Source organism: Crocodylus porosus, unplaced genomic scaffold (assembly GCF_001723895.1).
Source record: "Crocodylus porosus isolate Cpor-Errol unplaced genomic scaffold, CroPor_comp1, whole genome shotgun sequence".
Taxonomy (NCBI): domain Eukaryota; kingdom Metazoa; phylum Chordata; order Crocodylia; family Crocodylidae; genus Crocodylus; species Crocodylus porosus.
Genome location: NW_017728906.1, coordinates 7,470,706 through 7,491,337, shown reverse-complemented (window position 1 = coordinate 7,491,337; position 20,632 = coordinate 7,470,706). Strand labels below are relative to the sequence as shown.

Below are 20,632 nucleotides of genomic sequence, written 5' to 3'. Positions count from 1 at the left end.
TTCAAGCACCTACATTGAACACCTTCAAGAGTAAATTGGATGCTTATCTTGCTGGGATCCTATGACCCCAGCTGACTTGCTGCCCTTTGGGCAGGGGGCTGGACTCGATGATCTCCCGAGGTCCCTTCCAGCCCTGATGTCTATGAAATCTATGAAACAGGGTAGAGAGACTTGTAGGCAAAGATGCCCCAAAACCAGAACGTCTAAATCTGCTAGGAACAAAATGCCTCTCAGTTTGACAAACCTCCCAAGAGAAGTAGGTTTGGCCAGAATTCAGAATTTCCTGTTCTGTGGCAAACATTGAAAAACTGAAGTTGTTTCATATGAGAACAAAAACCTCAACATGCCTGGCAGAATAGCTGAAACTCTAGACAAGAAATGAAACATTTTGTTTTAACTTTTCAAAACAAAATTGACAGGGTTCCTTAAACTCCCTATATACGCAACAGCGCAACTTTCAATTCACACTACTGTGCAGATGGGAGGCTGACATATTCTCTGGTTTTCTGGGCTCCTTGCTCCTCAGCACAGAGCTGTTCCAAGCTAGATCTCAGATTTACAAGCTGGTGGCTCTGTGTTTGCCCACTAGGATATTGGAAGATTTATCAAACTGCATTTTTCATTTTTGTTGGAAGATTTCCAGCCAGCTAGACTACAGAAGAAACAAAGCTTATTGAGGTTTAACCAATTAAGAAAAAAAATCCTGAGACGGGGCTAACTGAAGATCTCCATGAGGAACTAAACCAGGGAGACAATTAAGAACCAGAGTCTGTAATAAAATGTTGATGTCTGCCAGCTTTAGCTAGTGAAGATCAATGACAGTATGAATTAGGTCCTTTTTGTCTTAATTCTGGAGGACTTTGACTGGAGACATGCTGATACCACAACCAACTCAGTGCAGTATATTCAATGATGCAACTGAATGTAAACTAGCTTCAATTATTCCTCCTTCAAAATATATATTCTTCCTTCCAAAGCATTAAAGCAATTCTACCTCTTCCCCGCCCCCCAACTGGATTTTATTTGCTCTGGGTTTTCAGTTTCTGACAGTAAGAAACTATTAAGAAGCTTCTATACTTTGCCACAAAGGTAGAGAGAAGTATTTTGTACAGTTACAAAAACATTATATATGCTTATAAAGATAGCAATGCCTGAGACAGGTTTCAAAGCATTTAAAAAACATGTATTCATTCTCAGTAGCAGAATGTTTTGTATGCAGCTAGTAAACAATGTTACAAGCTTATTGAATAAAGGAAGAGGGGAAGATATTTAAAGGCACAAATGGCTGGCTAACCCCTATTTACGCTTTTGAAAAATATTTAAGTCTTTTATGATGTGCTTGATTGGGCAAAAGCTCAATGTTTTTTGATAACACAAAATCTCCCATTCTATATTTATAAAATACTTCGGAGACTAAACTTGCTCTTATTAAGATATTTTCATTGTGATCATGATTAAGTCGGATCAGTGCTACTGGCAGTGGGTCTCAGTTCTAATAATAAGAACAAGCACCTGCACCACTGACCAGTTGTTCAACACACTGTACTGTGCACTCTGGAAGTTTACTATCCTGAACTGTTACGGTATGTAACTGTATGTTACAAGGAATGCACCCATGTAAAAGGAGATTAGTAAATGCTGTAAAATAGGGCTTAGAGCAGAATAGAGACCGTTCACCTCTGCAGAGCTTGTGTCCCTGCTATCTCTATTACACATTTTAAAATAGACTGTGAAACTATTACTTAGAGAAGCACGTAAAAAAAAACAAACCACTCAACGAACCAGACTACTCAATATTCAAATCTGACTTGAAAAGCACAAATAAGATAATTAAGATCAAGACCATCTTCGCTACCAAATAAGCTAGACAAAATAATTTTCTCTTCTAGAACTTTATACACTTTATTCTGGAGAACTAAGCAGTTCTACATGACCAAGTATGGCATAATTAAACTATCTTCAGTAATCCCAGGAATTTAATGATTATTTTATACTTACTGGGTACACTGATATCCACGAACTTCAGGCTTTGGCTGGTGTTTCTTGATATGCTTACTGAGTCCAGAGGCTCTATGAAAAGAGTTCCCACAGATGGAGCAAAGATACTTAGATTCTCCTGGTAAACCAAAAGAACATATTACAAGGCCATGTCTCCTACAGGGATTCCATCTCCCTGCAGTACTTTAGAGGAAATATACCCTTTCCACAGAATTTATCTGAACTACTCAAAGCATTAGCTCTGCAGCAAGAGGGAGATATATAATATATGACTGGAATTTTAAAGTGTTTTCTTTATAAGATCTTATATAAATGTAGTTGTGTACAAGATAAAAGCTAAAAAATGAACTCTAAAATTTCAGTGGAATGAAGGTTTGTTTGTTTTTTTTAAAAAACCTCAACAGGTCCCAAATTTTATGAATAACCTTACCCTCCCATGCAGACACTTGAACAGGCATCTACTCCATAGCTCAACAAATACAGAATGCAAAATTCAACTTAACAGCCTTTTCACATCATATGCATACATTTAAGAAAAATCTCTTGATGCACACGTATCAACCTTATACATTATAAACAGCAAATGCTTAATTTCTTAGCATTTATATGATGCTTTATTACAGCAAATCTTAGCAAAAGATTAAACGTAGGAAGGCACTTGCAACTGAAGATATGCAACTTAACTTGATTAATTCCCCTCAGAAACAAACAGTAAGTCTAAGAGATTTCAGCTGCTGTCAACCCCTTCCCTGAAAGGTACCATTTCTCAAATGCAAATCCTCTAGGTATAAATATACAGAGTGAGCTAATGAGGAATCCCTACATACAGGCAGTAAATTCTTCAAAGCAAGAAATTGTGCTAGGTTCTTTACAGAATATAGAATAAAACATTTTGGACATCAGAAAAATAAGGCTATTTTTATTGCAATTTTCTTAGAGCCCAGAAGAACAATTTAAAATGAATGTATATATACATACACACCATATGGAAAGGAAGATTTTATTTTTAAACTTGTAGCCTCCTTAATAGTTGGGACAGCTGTACATTAACTGCTGTATTTCCAAAAGCAAAAACTGAAATCTACCAACATTTATAATGTGCCAGAGTTGCTCCAAGATAAACAGAGCAGAAACCATTTACCTGTATGAATGCTCATATGTTCCTGAAGACTTCGTTTTGTGACAAAAGACTTTTCACACAAGTCACATTTAAATTGCTTCTGTGCTTCATGAAGAGCTAAGTGCATTTTTAATCCATGCTTATAAGTAAATGTTTTTCCACAAACCTAAGGAGAAAAGCCCCACCAAGGTAAAGCACATATATACCAATTTAAAAGAAATTTTAAAGCCACTGCAACAAAGACAGTACTGCAAAGACAGCATTGCATTTTATCCTAACTCTCAAGTCCATAAATGTTCACTTCTCTTCAAATACAAGAGAAAAATCAGCATCTTTTCTTGGGAAATCTAGCCAATCACACTTATGGTTTCTTGTTGGAGGACAATTGTGATGCATTTCTTGCGGAAAAGTAGTCACATGCCCCTGTGAGTAAAAGGTCATTTTTCCCTGAAAAAATATGGAACACTTCAGTGACTTGTCATTTCAGCAACCACAACTGTGCTATGCCACATCCTAGTAGTAAAAAGTTTCTTCTAGAAAAGCCAGGCAGGGTGAGTTAGCACATCCATATGAGATGTGCTAACCCCTCCTGCCCCCATGCTCCTTCCCTGCCCAGGGTCCCCATCCCCACCACTTACCTGAGCTTCCCACTGAGCAGCGACATGCTCCCAGCCCAGAAACCAGCACTGGGGCTTCCCGTTGGGGGGGCGGGGCCGTGCAGGCCCTGCTGTTGTGGGAGCCTGCCGGCTTTCCCTTGCGTCATACTGCCCCTGGTTCCTGTCATTTTTGACAGGAACAAAAGGGCAGAGAAATATTAATTTTCTACATTTTTTTTTTTTTTATGGGTCCCATGGACTGGACAGAATGGCCTGCGAGCTGTATTTTGCCCACCACTGCACTATGTGAATCTCTTCTATTTTGAGTCAGCCCAGAACCAAGTTGCTGGAATGGAATAGCACTGCGCTTGTGGAAGCAACACCTTTTGGACAAAGCAAAAAAACCCCAAAAAACAAACCAGATTTCCTGTCCTCTTGTAATTGTAAATCCCAAAACACTTTCCTAGAAGTAGAAAATTCCAGGCAAATTCCAAAACTCCAGTAAAACTCCCCCACCACAAATCTCAGATTACATTTAAATCAGACCTCTTAAAATGCAGGTTATTTTCATGCAGCCATTTCTAAAACAACAGAATAACCTAGCCTTTAATATGTAGGGAATCTACAAATACAGCAAGAAATCATTACATATTTTAAAGAGATCAGGAAAAGATTAATTTTTGCTACCTTGCATCCATGTGGCTTTACACCTGTATGCTTGAGCATATGTATTCTGAGAGAATAAAGCTTAGGTAGAGATCTTCCACATATATCACATATAAACTCCCGCTTGGTTCTCCCTTTCACCTCTGACATTCCCATCTCTTCTATGCTGGCAGTTGCAGTCCTCACTTCATTTTTTCGGGTATGCCGAACAAGGTGAGCTCGTAGAGAAGCACCATATTGAAATTCTTTTTTACACAGCTAGGAAAGAAATTTTGGAACTGTAATGTGCCCCTATTTCTTTAAACATACATGTATCACATATATTACACATATACGCATCAACCATTTAAAATGGTACGTGGAAGGATTTCTTTTAAAAGATTCAGATTGTTAAACAGCCACAGCATTAGAGTTACATTGGTAGCTGGTTTTTAAATGCAAATACACTGCACCTCATCTTATTTCAGAATTTCTTCTCCATTAGTTTTGAAATGTAAATAGTTGCAACTACTGGAAAAGCAGCTCTGTACTGGTTAGTTCCCACACATTTTCCAGACAAAGCCAGACCAAATGCAGCAACACAGGGAACAGTTATCAACTGAAAAAAAATGTAAAACTATTTAAAAGCCACAAAAGCTTACCGGGCACTTGTAATCTTTAGTTCTCTCATGTTTCAGTGTATGCATTATAAGTGCATAACGCCGCTGAAAAACCATTCCACATTCAGTGCATTTGTGCTGAGCTTCCACCTCACTGTTCTCTGTGGAATCTCTCTTGGGTTGCTTCATTTTCTTTCCTCTTTGCACTAACTTCATGGCAGCCTAGATTGGGGGGAAAGGAAAACACATCCTTGAATAATAAATTGTTTATATGATATCACATGCTTTAAGTAACAACCTTCAGTACGGTATTTTCAGTCAGTTATTATAATTTCAGTGAAGTTAATAGAAACTGTTTAAAAAGAAAACTGAACCCATCATAATACAGAAGAGCAGGAGCTGGGAAGAGGGTGGCTTTGCTTGTTTAATCATAAACTGCTTTTCACCTTATATGCTAACCATTCAATTTAGATGCTCCTACATTTTCAATGCATAAGCTTGCTTTGACTAACTGATTTTAAAACAACAGGTTGCAGAGCTTCGGCAAGTTCTTCATACGATCATGGTGTCTATTTCAGACAGAGAAGAATTATTTTCTTCATTCAAAGTTCTCTTCAGGATTCTCTTCACTTTAAAAAAAGGTAAATCAGCTAAACCAATACACTTTTACCAACTGCTTACAGTGTGGTTTGAGAGTTTCAGAATAACATTAAGATTTGTAAAATAAACCTTAACATTATTTTCATTCTCAGTCTCCCAGCAGTGGTACAAAGCATCTCTTAGATCAAGGATCACAAGTAAAATTAGACAGGAGACTGTCCTAAAATGAGTTGTGCTCTACTCCCTCTTCCTCCACCTCTCAGTAGTGCGAATCCACACCCCTACATAAGTTTAGGTAAGTTTCATGGCTACGAACATCTGTTCTCACATCAAATCATAGAAAATTAGGGTTGAATGGGACCACAGATCTAATCCAACACCATGCTCAAAGCAGGATCATTCCCCCCTATATCAATCCAGCCAAGGCTTTGTCTAGCTGGGTATTAAAAACCTCTGGGGAAAAAGATTCCACAGCCTCTCTACGCAACCTGTTCCAGTGCTTCATTACCCCCCTAGTGAGAAAGTTTTTCCCAATATCCAACTTAAACCTTCCTTGCCTTAATTTGAGACCATTGTTCCTTGTTCTGTCATCTGCCATCACTGAGAACGGTTTAGTTCCATCGTCTTTGAAACCACCCTTCAGGTAGTTGAAGGCTACTATTAAATTTCCCCCTCCCCCCCAAGTCTTCTCTCCTCCTAATTAAATAAAGCCAATTCCCTCAGTCTATCCTCAGAAGTCATGTGCCCCACCCCCATCCCCATTTTCACTGCCTTCTGCTGGACTCTCTCCAGCCTGTCCACATCCTTTCTTGAACATAGTACTCCACATGTGGCCTCATCAGTACAGAATAGAAGGCAATAATCACTTCCCTCAATCTGCTGGCAATGCTTCTACAAATGCAGACCAGTGTGCCACCAGCCTTCTTTGCACCAAGGGCACACTGTTAGTTCATATTCACCTCACAGTCCCCTGTAGCTCCCAGGCCCTTTTCAGCAGAGCTGCTGCCCAGCCAGACGCACCCCAGGCTGTAGTGGTACATGGGATTGTTCTGTCCTAAGTGCAGGACTTTGCACTAGTCCTTATTGAACCTCATGAGATTTCTTTTGGTTCAATCCTCCAATTTGTTTAGGTCACTCAGAATCCTGGCTCTACCCTTCAATGCATCTACTACTTCCCTTTGCTTGGTGTCATCTGAAAACTTGCTGAGGGTTCACTTTATGTCATCCTCCAGCTCACTGATGAAGATATTGAACAAAACCAGTCCCAGGACCAACCCTGGGGCACTCCACTTGATACCAGCTGCTAGCTAGACATCAAGCCTTCAATTTTAGTCTTGTCTAAAGCAGATGACTTCAATTACTAAACAGCTGCAGACCCGTCCTGCAGGGATAAGGCCACTGTCACTTCCCTGAATACACTGACGTATACTAGACAGAAGCATAGAAAAAGGCAATTGATTTTGACTGCTATGACCTGATCAAAACATCTCGTCTCAAAGGCCGTCACTAGACCATGACAAACATACCTTGGATAGCATAGAGGGAGCAAACTGAAGCTTCTGTGCAACAGTTAATATACCTGGAAACTCAACTTGGATTGCTTGTCTTACGAATTGTTAATCTTCAAAATTACAGCATGTAAGTCAGGCTCTTTTTGTTTAAAGGTATTTCCAGCTTTGGTGAAAATCTTTCCCAAGAAATAATTAGCAACAGATGTTAGGGAAAGCTAGAATCAGGTAATCTTATGAAGGTAAGATTACTAACATGGGTTTTTAAGTGGCAAATTCTAACCATTAAGACGGCAATTTCAAGCTAAATTATTTTCTCCCTATATTTGGGGGAAAGTAATCCAAAGGGCTTCCAAGAGCAACATTAAGAAAGTAAAATAAAGCTTCCCCACCCCATTTTCTGCCCTTCATGCTTTGTAGCAGATAAAGGATGTATACTTTTTCAGGAATCTCCACCTTGGCCAAATCCAGGTAGTTTTCAGAGGCAGCAAATCATAAAGCCTCTGAAAAATCAGTTAGCTTATGACCATTCAAGCTCATTACAATTTGACCAATACTCCATTTATATTGAGCACGCTCATCCCCAGAGATCTCCAGGCCAATTGCAATGGCTGTACTCCTACTCAGAACTCACCACAATTTTTCTACAATTCTTCCTTCTGGCTACTGCAGAAGCACCAGAACAGAGATAAAGGAAACTGATTTGAGAGTTTGAGGGAGGACATCCACACTGGCACTTCGAAGCATGGAGGATGAAGAAATAGCTTGCCAAAAGCGATAAAGAATAGGTGAGGGCAGAAGGAGGCTGAGAGGGAAGGCTGGGAATAGTAAAACCAGAGAACAGGAACAGCCTGGAAGATGAAAGGAGCACAGGGGGCTTAAAAGACTTTGACGGGAAAAAGGATGTCCCTTCCAGAACTGAATCTGGACTCTATGGCAGTGGTTTGCAGCCTTTTGCGGGCATGGGCTCCCCACCTCTGAGCAGTCAGCTCCCAGTTTCCCCAACCCCTCGGCACTGAAGGCAGCTCAGATGCTATGCAGCAGCAAGCTCTGCAGTGCAAGGGAGTATTGTGGAGGGTATAGGCAGCACAGTACAGCTCCATGACAGTGATATGCTTCATGCACCACAGGTTACCGATCTCTGCTTTATGATGATTAAGTATCTGTGAGGCTGGCTCATGAGCAGGAAACCTTCTTAATACCACAACCTACACTACTAGTTATCCTATTAGCTCAAGGGGTAAAAGCCTGGGCTTTGGAGCTTAACCCTCTTGATGACCTAGAGGGGAAAAATCGATCACATTCCCCAGGATGGAATTGGGTTTTGCCATTTAGTTAAAACAGACACACGCCCCTTCTCCTCACTTCATGATGTAATGAAGCAGATTATATTAAAAGGATGTTTAAAAACTGAAAAATAATGTACCCAAGCTAGGAAACTTAATTTTAGTCTGTCTCCCAGCTGCTGGTAAATCTACTGTGGTGGAAGGAGAGGGGAGAGGGAAGGGGCATGGGGGGTAGATCAACACCACCCCCCATGGTGAGGGAAGTAGAGGACAGGGGCAAGTGCTGCCCAGCTGGGGTAAGGCAGGACATGGGACAGAGCCACAGCTCATCCAGGGAGTGGGCGTGCCCCCCAGATCCGCACGGGGCAGGGTGGGCAGGTTGCAGCTGTGGGCTGCAGCTGGGACTGTGTCAGGATCTTCTTGGAGGAGGCTGGGCTCAGGGCAGGCAGTGGTAGCACTGGAAGAGGGCTATAGCCACTCCAAATTTCACTGTAGCTCCCTGTAGTGCCATTCCCAGCACTGCCACCACCCACCTGGTACAGCCCCAGTTCTTCCTGGCACATGGGTGGAGGCAGGGGAGTTGAACCAGGGCTGTGCCAGGTGGGCGGCCGCAGCATTGAGAGGGGGAGTTGCGGAGGTGAAATCTGGGGTGGCTGCAGCCCTCTCACGGCGTTGCTGCCACCTGCCCCAAGCCCAGCCCTTCTGAGAAGAGCCTGGTATAGCCCTTGCTCCAGCTTCCCTGCGCCATGCAGATCCAGGGGGCACACAGCCCTCTATCCCTGTACTCTCCCATGGTACATGCAGCAGCAAGAGCCGCTCCCCGCTGCCCCCAGACGAGTCACAGATCTGTCCCATGCCTCACCCTACGCCAGTTTGGCAGAACCTGCCGCCTCGCTCCCTCACCGCTGTGGCCATTGATCTTCTAGTTTAAATCAGGGGGGTCACTAACTATAGTTCTCATTTTGAGACAACTGGGGATATTTGCAGATTAACACAAAAGTGTAACTGAAGTCAATGGGAGCTAGGTTTGACCTTTGACTTCAAGTTGTTTAAAAGTAAGAGCTCTAAAAAGTTATTCACTAGACCAGGGGGCTTCAACCTTTAAGAAGTATACCTCTCCTAGACTGTACCCCCTGAATGAGCATGGGGGGAGGGGGTGGCGGCGGCGCGGGACAAATGGCCAATGGGGCGGGAGGGTGCTGGTGCTGCACAGCAGCATGTTTCCTAAGTATCCCCGCTTCTCTGTGCCACCACTGTGTACCCTGTGGGGCCTTCCCAAGTACCCCCAGGAATATGCATACCCCCAATTCACAACCCCTGCACTAGACATTTTGAACAAAACTGGGGGACACTTTCTTGTATTTAATTTAATTTCTATGCTTCACTTTCTCCAGAAGAGGCACGAAACCATCACTTTCCTCCCAGGAGCACTGTGAGGAAAATTCATTAAATGTTTACAAAGCACATATACTGTAGTGATAAGACTTTCACAGATAAACCTCTGTGGTAGTCCCTAATTCTGTTCAATACAGCATCTGGATTATATTTGGCATATAAAGGTCCTACATCCAATGACACGAAATACTGAACAACAGTGAAACTCATCTAACCTATGCAAAGGGGCACAGACCCTATGGAAAAAAACAGACATGTATGTGCTCCTATAATTAAAAGTGGCCTGCATACAAAATATACATAAGAGGGACTGAATTAATGTAGTCCTGGACATTCCTCATTCTTGTTTAAACACAACTTTCCCCACTTGATGTTCTATTAACAATGTCTTGCCCAGTCTATGAAGAAAAAGGACCTAATCTTCAATTTAAAATGCTGCTATAGAGAATACTTTGATTAGGACAAGAGACAACGATTTTTTGGGAACATTATCTTTATTGGACCAACTGTGTAGTTGGGATAAAGTTAGACAAGCTCTTGGCCATCACAATGCCTTTCCTCAGGTTGATTTACAACCACATTTAAGAAATTTTACAGTGATGCAACCAGTAAGATGTCAAGTCTTTGTACACAAAATATGTACTCTGTTTTCAAGTCACAAATTGCAGGAATGGTCGGTAAATGAGTGGATACCATATATGGCTGCCTCCTCAATACCCATATACATCTGAAAGTATGTCCTTCCCCTCCCTTCCCCCCCCACATACCTCAATTTTGAAATATCTTGGGGAGTGCATCCACTTCTACTAGGAAATAAGCCAAAGAATCATTCAAACTGAGTTAAATGTCAGGCACGCAAGAGACACTATATGCTAAAGCAAATAGCAATCTATGATCGCTAAGTCTGAAAACAGTAGGATATTTGTTGACTTTGCATGTTTCACTGTTACACATACTGGCACTTATTCTAAACTGTACTTTTTAACCAGAGAACAAAGGAGAACTCAAAACTAGGATACAAGATTGAACAGTGATGTTTAACATACCTGCTGTGTTGGTGATTTGGGCGTTGTCTTCCTGTTCTGTAACTTTTTCTCAATTCCTTTATGCAATCTAATATATCCACCCTCACTAACAGAACGCTGACGAAGTTTGCTTTTGTATGTATCATCTTGGTTTGAGACCATATTCTCAGGGTGAGGAGCTGGAATGTCTGGGGCTTTACATGGCCGGCCACGTTTTGGTTTAAGTATGTCCAGGGAGTCTTCTGACACAATTTCTACATTTGCTTCACTGCTCTCATTTTGACCAGCCCCATTTTCTGCCTGAGAGGGTATATCCACGCCCTCCACAGCTGAGGGCTCAGACTGCATGACAGATACAATGGCATTTGGAATGCGCTCTTCCATTTCTAGTTTTACAGCATTTGCAGTAGTTTCACACTGCCCCACAGGCTCTGAAAGACTAGCAGTTATAGTCTCAGTAGGTTCAACAGTCTGAGAGTCAGACTGTAGTGCCACTACTTCATCTTCTCCAGTACTGGGGGCAGCTCCATTTGTAGTTGCTACTTCTTCACTATTTGACGTTTCTGTAGGTAAAGGCTGTTCAGCACTGTCCATAGGCTGAATCTCAACATCATTCTGTTGTGTTAAGTTCTGCATAGCCTCTACGGTATGAATATCTCCCTTTTGGTACACTGTGATTTGTTTCTCTTCCATCTGTTTGTGCACATTTTCACAGATTTCCAAAACCTCTGACATAAAGAGATGTCGGGCTAGCAAGGCAACATCTGCCATGCTACAAAAGTCAAAAGTTAATTCTGAGGTATAAGCAAATTCCAATAAAGGGAGAAAGCTTGACTTGCAAAAGCCTGTATGGAAAGATACAAGAAAGATCAGAGGAAACCTGGAAAAAAAGGACACAAAAACCCAATCTCCACTATATTATTCTGAAGTAATCTATTGGGAACACCTGTTCATGCCTGATTTGGATGGATCTGAACTTTGGAGTACAGAAATATCTGCCAAGTTTTTGATGCTCATAAATTAACACGATTTTAAATCAGTACCACATATGTCCAGAAGTGTTTTTCCTATGCAGGACTCAGGGTTATATTCCACTGTCCATGCTAGGCAATTCAACAGACTAGACAATTTCAAAGGGAAACCTCTGGCATTAAAACTCTTAACTTAGGAATATTTTTAATAAGTCAAATCAAATGCTTAATCATTCTGAACACAAAAGATCTAAATTCAATAAGCCTTATGTCCCATTTCCTATGTCTATTTTTAAGCTAAAGGCTATTTACCTGAAAGATCGACTACAGCTTCATGACTTGAGACAGCTCCCTTTTCAATGAAGAGCTCCCGGAAGTATTCACTGTTGGCTGCCAAGACAGATTTGTGTGCTTTGTACTCCTCTCCTTCAATCAATAGGGTAACATCACAAAACTGATTGGAAAGCCTCTGCTGGTTCAGTTGGTTCAAGACTGACAGACAGTGTTTTGGAGAAGACTGCTTCACAAGGCCTTTACTGTCAACCTATCATAAATAAATCAGCATATTTAGGTTATATCTTCCAATTCATTCAAGCTGAAGCATAGAAACTTTTTCTGTAAAGAAAGAAGGTCAATTTATTGGAAGACAAAAATTAAAAAGCTCTTTAGTGAACAGTTTTAATTTGTAAATTCCTCTTCCTTTTAAAGACTGATGTTGTAGCTGTGACAGCCCAGAAATGATGTAAAAGGCAAGGATTTCTTAGGATGATCTATGTGCATAGTCAGTCCAATAAAAGAGATCACCCTAAGAAATTCTTTCCTTTTCCTTTTGACGTTATACACATGTACATATGCACACACAAGATGTAAACTCAAAGGAGCAGGGAAAACCCCCCACAAAAATAATATTTTAAAAATATGTCTTTAATACACATATTGACATACAGTATCATTTGAGGAGAAATAAAAATAAAGTAGAAAGAGTAAAAAAGGGAAAGACAAATACCTCTATAGCCAATCTGGTCTAATTTTTAAATGCTGCAATCTTATAGGAAAAGCTTTCTGGATACACATGTTAGTGACCTTCTACCAAGATATTTTATATAGACAAATACCTCAAAAAAAGCCATTTACAGAAGACCAGGTCAAGACTCCTGGAGGATATGGTTGAATATGGATGCAATGTTTGCAATCATTTTTCATGAGTTCCCAGGAGTGTCAAATAGAGAAAAATTATTTTCCATCATAAATTAGGCTCAGTGGTAAGTTTCACAGTGAGTACACCAGCCTCCTGTATTCTGTATACTTGAACCATTTGCTGAAACTGAATATCTTGGTTTTACTTCACTAGTACGAGCAGTATCAATAAGAATTTGACTATGAAACAAATACCTTAATTCTTTAAACATGCAGCACTACTTACAAACACAAGCTCGTGTTTGGATATTGGCTTCTTTTTCACAGGTTTTGGGGATGCAGCTGGGATCGATGCTGTGTTACTCAATTCATCATCTGTTCCATTACTGTCTTCATGAGATTTTGCATCTAATCCTAGTTCCTCCAGCATTTCAGAAGGATCTGTAAGGGATCTAGAACGATCTAGTTTTTCTTGGCATTTACCACATTCCTTAATGTAGTCTTTAACTTGTTTAAGAATACCTAAGGAAAACCAGCAATGAAAGTCTAATTAGTTTTCAGTCATTCATTTTACATTAAACAGGTGGTGCTTTACCTATGGCCCATAGGCCAGATATGGCCTGAATAATTGTCATCCAGCCCATGGGGCTTCCCATAGGTCTGCAAATTCTGTGGTGGGAATGCAATGGCAACATCAATTACTGTGACTGTTGGCAATTATCACTGCCACCATTCCCCTGCTATCAGATATATGGAATCATAGGGAGCCTCACTTATATACCGGGGCAAAGAATTAACATCTCTGATGCCACCTGTTAGCGGATGCAAAAACAGCCATTGATGCAGCAGTGGCTGACCATGCTACTGCAACTGGCAAAAGAAGAGACGGCACTGTCCCATGAACTGCAGCTGCCCTGGGTGAGGAGCCCTGCAGGCCAGATGGCATGGCCCCACATGTCAAGTCAGTCTGGCATGTGGATTCTGTCTGCAGCCCAGCCATACATCACTCATCTGGCCTGCAGGACAGGATTTGGGCACTACTGCATGAAACAGAGCAGTGAAAGCATCTATATAATATTATACACTTACTGCAAAAGCTTTCTGGTTTTACCTGGTTCTCTCTTTCTTACTTAGGACATGACTATCATTATTATATCTCAGCTATTATGCCCTAAAGTTTATTCTGGATAGAACTATTAGAAAATTATAAGGTTAAATGATCATCTCAAAAAATTGTGCAGAGTATTTTACTCCAGTCTTACACTTAGTTAACATTCAATTCAAAAAGATCTCAAAAACCTTACAACTAGCACCACATAAACTCCCCCCCCGCATTTGCATTCAGCCTCACTGAAGCTGGTGGGACTTTAAGACAGGTCCATTTGGTCCACATATACATGGTACATGTATGCATGGTACATATAACTGTGCTGACTAGGATCTAAGTCATTCCCTATAGTTTGGGTCCAGGCTATTTAAGAGATGCCCCATCTCTAGTACTTTAAACAGCTGAACTTGAAATTGTTTTATGGATCCCAACTGACAATCCCTTGATTTAAGAGGTCCTGGGCCTGGCAGCAAAGTGCACTCAATTTACAAGAACTTCAATACAAATTAATTTTCTTTTTGTGTATGTTGACCTTTGTGATAACTCAAAACCTAACAGTTTCAAGAAACTTGGAAAATACAGACTTTAGGCAGCCCGGCAGCACTTCCAGAACATCAAATGTAGTAACACTGTCCACTTACACATGTGAGAACAGGAAATACAGATTTCAGTCAAACTCCAATCCTGTCCCACTTGAGCTGGGAACAGTGAAAATAAACTGTAAACCTGGCTCACTCAGTCATTTCATAATGAGCACGCACATGAGAAAGACTGAGCAAATATCCCATTTTTATGTGGTGTGTTGTGTCCCACACAATTGTAATCTGACATTAAACCCCATAGTAACTGTTGCATTACAACAAGATCTGTTTTGATGGGAGTGGGGAAGATTATAAATTCCTGGCATGAAACTGGTTTGTAATCTTAAATCTGAATTTTCTCTTATCCATTGTTTAATACAGGTACACCCAAGCTCTGTCGGTCAGTCTCAACTTTGTTAACTAAGATTTTGGGTAGCAAACTTCTATAGCTTTTGCATAATTTGGGGAAAAGGGAGAGGATGGGGCAACCTGAAGGGGGAAAAGGGTAGGAAGGGAGTTAGCTTGGTTGAAAGGAAGAGGTCAGGGTGCATACCTTATGCTGTAACCAAATCAGAGATGCGCAAGCTCTCGTGAGCCACAGCTCACTTCAAGACAAATTAGGGAAAAGATTCATGTCACTACTCTTAGAACAACTTGTAATTTACACTTCCTCTATGAGATTTACCTGTTTTCTCACCCCATCCCTTGGGGGTGAGAGAGGGAAAGGGTACCAACAGAGACCACCAGCCAAATGGAAAACAAAGTACGGAGAATATGAACTGTTTACTTGCTCCTTTAACATGAACCAATTCTTGAGGTTCATAGGCAAATAGGGTGCAGGGATGGAGGAGGGTTCAGAAGTATAAGAGAACAGCTTACATGGAGCTGGCAACCCAACCAGAGGATTACCTCTATGCCTGATCTAAATAGTGACCTACTTAAATCGCGAATTCACATTTTCATGGATGCTGTTTTTTGCAGTTGTCTCCAGAAAAAATGGCACTGGCTGCGATTTCCCATGGAATCAACCCCCACCCCCCACCAAAAGCTTACCAGAATACAAAGAAAGCACAGCAATCACTGCAGCCATAGAGCACGATTTGAGAGAGCGCTACTGAGAAGCTGCGCTGATGACATAAACAAAGTGAGAGCACCAGTCAGGAAAGAAAATGTTTCGGCGCCACCTTTTAAGAAGCTAGATGCAATGCAGCAGTGCTGCAGTCTGAAGATGAGCTAAAAGAAATCCAAAAAAACCAAAATACATTTCAGGATCATGTAACACAGTTCCCTGTAGGAACCATGCATTCAGATGGTGGTAAACCATTTTGTTCATCTTGCAACTTGACTCTGAATGACTCTAAAGGAAAAAGAGCACTGATCAGCATTTAGGGGTCAAATAGCGTATAAAGCAAAAGCCTTCTGTATGGGCTGAAGTTCATGGCACGAAATAAGCAACACTGTCCTTGATGTTTAAAAGAACCACTGAAAGCAGCTTAAACAAGAAGAGAAGCTACATTCAATCTAGTGGAGGAATTCATGGCTACCAAAATATTTCTAGACTAGAGCAACAGTTCCCAAACTCTGACAGATTACGTACCACCAATTTAAAATGATATAACCTTAAGTACCACCCACACATTTTTGTCATATAATTATAATAAATCTGTTAATGCGTACCACTGACAGGTTGTCTGCGTACCTGATGCTCTAGAGGAAAGTGATAACCTGAAATTAAGGAACTACTTGAACAGCCACATGTCAAATGCTGTTAGCTTCCCTTTTGTGGAAAAAGCTTCACCAGGATTATCTACCAGGAGTAATTGCTTTGCATCGTCAGTCTACAAAATCTGCATTAGCAGAATATGAATCCCTTTTGATTGTAGCAGAGGAAGCAACAGATGCCCAGGATAACTATGTCGTCTATATTTTATTTGTACCCAGGAACTGGAAAGACTGTGACCTGCCTGTTTTCTGAATAGAGCCAGTTCAACTCATGTGTGCAAATTTTTTAGTTGTAGCACAAGTTGTAGTGAAGGTTGTTGTAAGCTACAGCTCAGAATTTAACAACAACTCAGCACTTCTTTCTGATAATGCAATGTATATGTGCAAAGCTTTCTCTGATGTGTTCCACGGAATGACGCCCAACACAATTCACGTCAACTGCAATGCAGGCATTCTTTCTTCAGTAATTGACATCTGGCGTGCATGTTTTCCTGATGTGGACAGACTAGTTTCCTCTTCTAAAAAAGCATTCAAACACTGTCCAGACCATAAGCTTCAATACAGGAAGTCTACTGCCAATCGAAGTGGGGACCTAAATGCAACAGTGTCACGTCCACCAGAACCAGGGCTTACAAGGCGGAATTTGTGGTTTGAACACAGTTCATTACCATGCAAAGAATATTAAGTTCTACTAGGGGTACAGGTTGTAGTTGTGTTAGTCTAAGGAGATAGGCAGACAAGGTTTTTTGGGTAAATTTGATATCTATTATTAGACCAACTAAAAGAGTTGAAAAAATTTTATTCTTTGCAAGCTTGAAGTTCTACTAGCAATTTGTGCGCAAAGACCCCAAATCATACCTGGAACACAGCATATGCTTAAACTACACAATCTCTTAAAACAGGGTAACAGTGAAAATCTAGTTAAGTTTGCGGCTGAAAATACTACCCGGTTCATGGAGCTTCTGATGTGGTTTCAGTCAGCAGGCTTTGATTCACCAAGCACACAAGTGGATGGATATGATCAGTTGGGTCCAAGACATGGTATCACGACAACTTTCAAACTATCAAAGTGAAAACCACTGAAGACAAGAACAGTTCTAGGCAAAGGCTGCAACGTTAAATCGGTATTAAAAATATCACCAGTTGCTATTGCCTCAGTTTAGATAACTGGCTGCCTCCTTTTTTAGTGCTGGTCATATTTTTGACCCAAACCTGGTGCCTTTTCTCAGTTCTGACCCTCAGCTACTTAAATCAATCTCTGGTTGCCAGAAAGAACCTGACAACTAATGTGCTGCTTATATGAACTTTGTCAAAGAATGTCAGATGCCTTTGACTGTAAATGCGTTTTGGGATGCGGTTTCCACATCCTCACAACTTCCTTATAATTCCAACCAATTTAGTGGACGATGAATGTGCAACTGTATGGACACATATTCACACAGCAGACAAGGGGGATGTCAGCTGCAACTGCTGGTGGATGCTGCACACTAGCATTTAGCAACCAACATGAATTGTTTCTATCAAGGTTAGCATTATGTAGCATTTTAAAACTTTTTGTACAACACTAATAATAAATGCTGATTATATCCATGTATATACTTGTTATGTATATATAATATACATGAATTTAATACTTATATTTAAGATTTATTATAATACAGCGATTTATATATTTCCATGGAATCTATTTAGTTATGCATTGTCTGCCTCTTGGCCAATCAGCAGCAAGGGATGAGGCCACCAGAACCCCTCTGCTAATCAATGGTGAGGGACGGGGCTACCAGGAAATTGACTGTGCACCATAAGCAAGCCATGAAAATCCCTTTTTCTCGCTGCAATTTCAGTAGGTCCCTACTGATAAAGGTTGGGACATTTCAGTCATAGCTAGTCTGTAGAAAACAGCTGTCTGCCTGGCTGGGAGCAGCACAAAGTTGCATGCAGTCATTGCTGCTGCTCCACATTCAGCCACACACCACCCCCACTGCCCTCCTGCTTGGCTTCCAGCTGCTGGGGGTACACTGACCCCAGAAAAAAGGTTGAAAACACCTGCACTAGGGTGCTGGTGAGCAGACGTATGAGGAGACAAGCGTGAGGCTCAAGACTTGTCCCTGCCTGGATGATCTCCCCACTACTATGGCCAGGCACCGCTTCACGGAGACAAGCACTGTAACATGAAATTAGTTTCTGAAATGGTGTGCTATACTATTCACAAACATTTTGGATGGAGGAGCCTTGATTCCAAAAGTTGAGAACCACTGCTTTAGAGGCAGAACAGGGCATATCTAAAGCAGTGGTCCTTGACCTTTTTAACTTCAAGGTCCCCTCCACAACTTATAGAATTGAACAGCACCCCCTTTATTACTGCGCTTCCGTCCTCCCAGAGGCGCCAAGCAGTGGGAGCAGGGCAGCAGCCAGGTGGGGAGAGCCTGAGTTTGCCCACATCTGCTTATCCCTTCACTCTTCAAAGGCTCTCTCGGCACCCCAGCTGAGAGCCACGGATCTAGAGCGATTGACTCATTACCCTCCCTGGCACCCACTGTGCTTGCTTTAGACACCCCACAGAGCCCCTTAAATTGATGGCAGGATATGGAGGGGAATGCGTTCTCTGCGCTTTCAGGAAGGCAGTATTTCAGCAATGCTCTTGATGCCCTGCCGTCAATTTAAGGAGCATTGTGGCCTATATGACTGCCAAATCAGACTCGTTAACCTGATGGAGATCTGCCCCTACGATCGCCCGATGTCACTCCCAGCGTGCAGCCTTGCAGATTGCAATGTGGCCCTCCCACGGCTGTGCCACTCTCTAGCCAGCCCAGAAGAGGGCATGTCTCAGAGCCAACTGGAGCACCTCAATGTGTGCGCACACTGGGGTGAACAACTGGTCCCCTAGGCACCAGCCCTTCACTTCCTCCGAACCACCTGCAGCAGCTCATGCGCACAGCACAGCAAGGGGCACCCGCAGGGTCTGCTTAATGCCCCAGAACTGGAGTAGCCCTGCGCACGTGCATACGGGGAGCACGTTCTACAGGGGCCAATGCTCGACCCGCTCAGCGCCCACTGGAGCAGCCGCACGCATGCGCCCCCCGCCCCGCCCCCAGCGCCTCGTGCCGAACCGGCGGCACGTGCACGTGCGCCGCGCCCCTCACCTCTCCACCAGTACTGCTGCGAGAGGCCCTGCCAGGTCTGCAGGCGCGTGCGGTGGGCGCCGTCGGGGCCGAGGTGGGCAGCACGGATGAGGCGTTCGCGGCGCTCGGCCTGCAGCACCACCTCGAGCTCGGCGAAGCGCGGCTGGTCCCGCCGCCGCCGCTGGTAGTATAGGGTCCCGCCGCGCACCACGTAGCACGCGGCCGCCTTGCGGATCTTGCGCTTGGCGTTGCCCTCCGTGCCCGGCGCGTACGGCTCGCGCTCGTTGGTCAGGTAGCGCAGGATGGCCAGGTAGCTCTCCTCGCTCGACATGACGCCACCCCCAGATCCCCCCCGCCTCCGCCCCCCCCGCGGGGGGAGGGGGCGCTAACAGCCCCCCCGCGGCGGTTGGGCGGTCACGTGGCGGGGGGGGCCGCGGGGGCGTCGCTTCGGCTCGGGGCCTCGCCAGGCCCTAGCCAGAGGGCGGCTGCCGCCCCACTGTCCGAGGTGGCGGGTCCGCAGGGAGCCGGGCCCGGGGGGGAACTGGAGTTGCGCGGCCAGCGGCGGCGGGTGGGAGGGAGAAGCTCGGGCAGCAGCCGCGACGGAGAGACAAAATGGCTGCTGCACAAGCGGAAGTGGCGTCAGCGCCCTCGAGCGTGGGGGGAGTTGCGGAGCGGCTGCCATTTTGGAGTTGGGCGGGGGGAGGTCGGCTCGGCGCCATCTTGGAGTAGGGCGGTGTTCGGCAGGAGCGACCACGTGCTCGCGGAGGCCTGGCTCATCCCAGGGCCGAGTCTCCCTTTATATAGACTAGCTGGAGGGGGTGCGAGCTGCAGCACTTGTGACAGGGAGTAGAAAGAGTGGATGAGGCACGGGACAGGGATGCGAGTGCCACGTGCGCAGAGGGCAAATTTTTCTCCTCTTTCTCCTTGTCATAGATCGACTCACGGTTTTTGGCGTTCTTAAAAGTCTGCTTTGAGAATGTGAAAGACTTTGCTGTTTCTTATATATAAGATCAGTTTTGTATCCTCCCAAGTGCCATTCATGTCCCTCTTTAGTGCCACTAGTCCACCTTATATTGATTGACAGATAGATTGCTATAGATATCTATATAGTTATATATAGATTTGTGTGAAAGAGTGAAGGTTTTTCATATTTCCAAAGCGCAGACTTTAAGAACAACCCCCAAAAAAATCCCCCACG

General features: G+C 43.1%; 1 protein-coding gene across 1 annotated transcript in view; it reads right to left on the bottom strand.

The window, feature by feature from the left end:
* Nucleotides 1-20,053, bottom strand: part of ZBTB11 (zinc finger and BTB domain containing 11) — a 30,434-nt gene extending 10,381 nt beyond the window's left edge. Inside the window, exons 1-8 of the mRNA XM_019528640.1 lie at nucleotides 19,456-20,053; nucleotides 13,188-13,423; nucleotides 12,077-12,308; nucleotides 10,815-11,638; nucleotides 5,022-5,201; nucleotides 4,402-4,638; nucleotides 3,140-3,284; nucleotides 1,999-2,116 (exon numbers count right to left, since the gene is read on the bottom strand). Coding sequence (XP_019384185.1) covers nucleotides 1,999-2,116; nucleotides 3,140-3,284; nucleotides 4,402-4,638; nucleotides 5,022-5,201; nucleotides 10,815-11,638; nucleotides 12,077-12,308; nucleotides 13,188-13,423; nucleotides 19,456-19,765 — 2,282 coding nt within the window. The 5' untranslated portion in view covers nucleotides 19,766-20,053. The remainder of the gene's footprint in view (nucleotides 1-1,998; nucleotides 2,117-3,139; nucleotides 3,285-4,401; nucleotides 4,639-5,021; nucleotides 5,202-10,814; nucleotides 11,639-12,076; nucleotides 12,309-13,187; nucleotides 13,424-19,455) is intronic.
* Nucleotides 20,054-20,632: the final 579 nt, after the last annotated feature.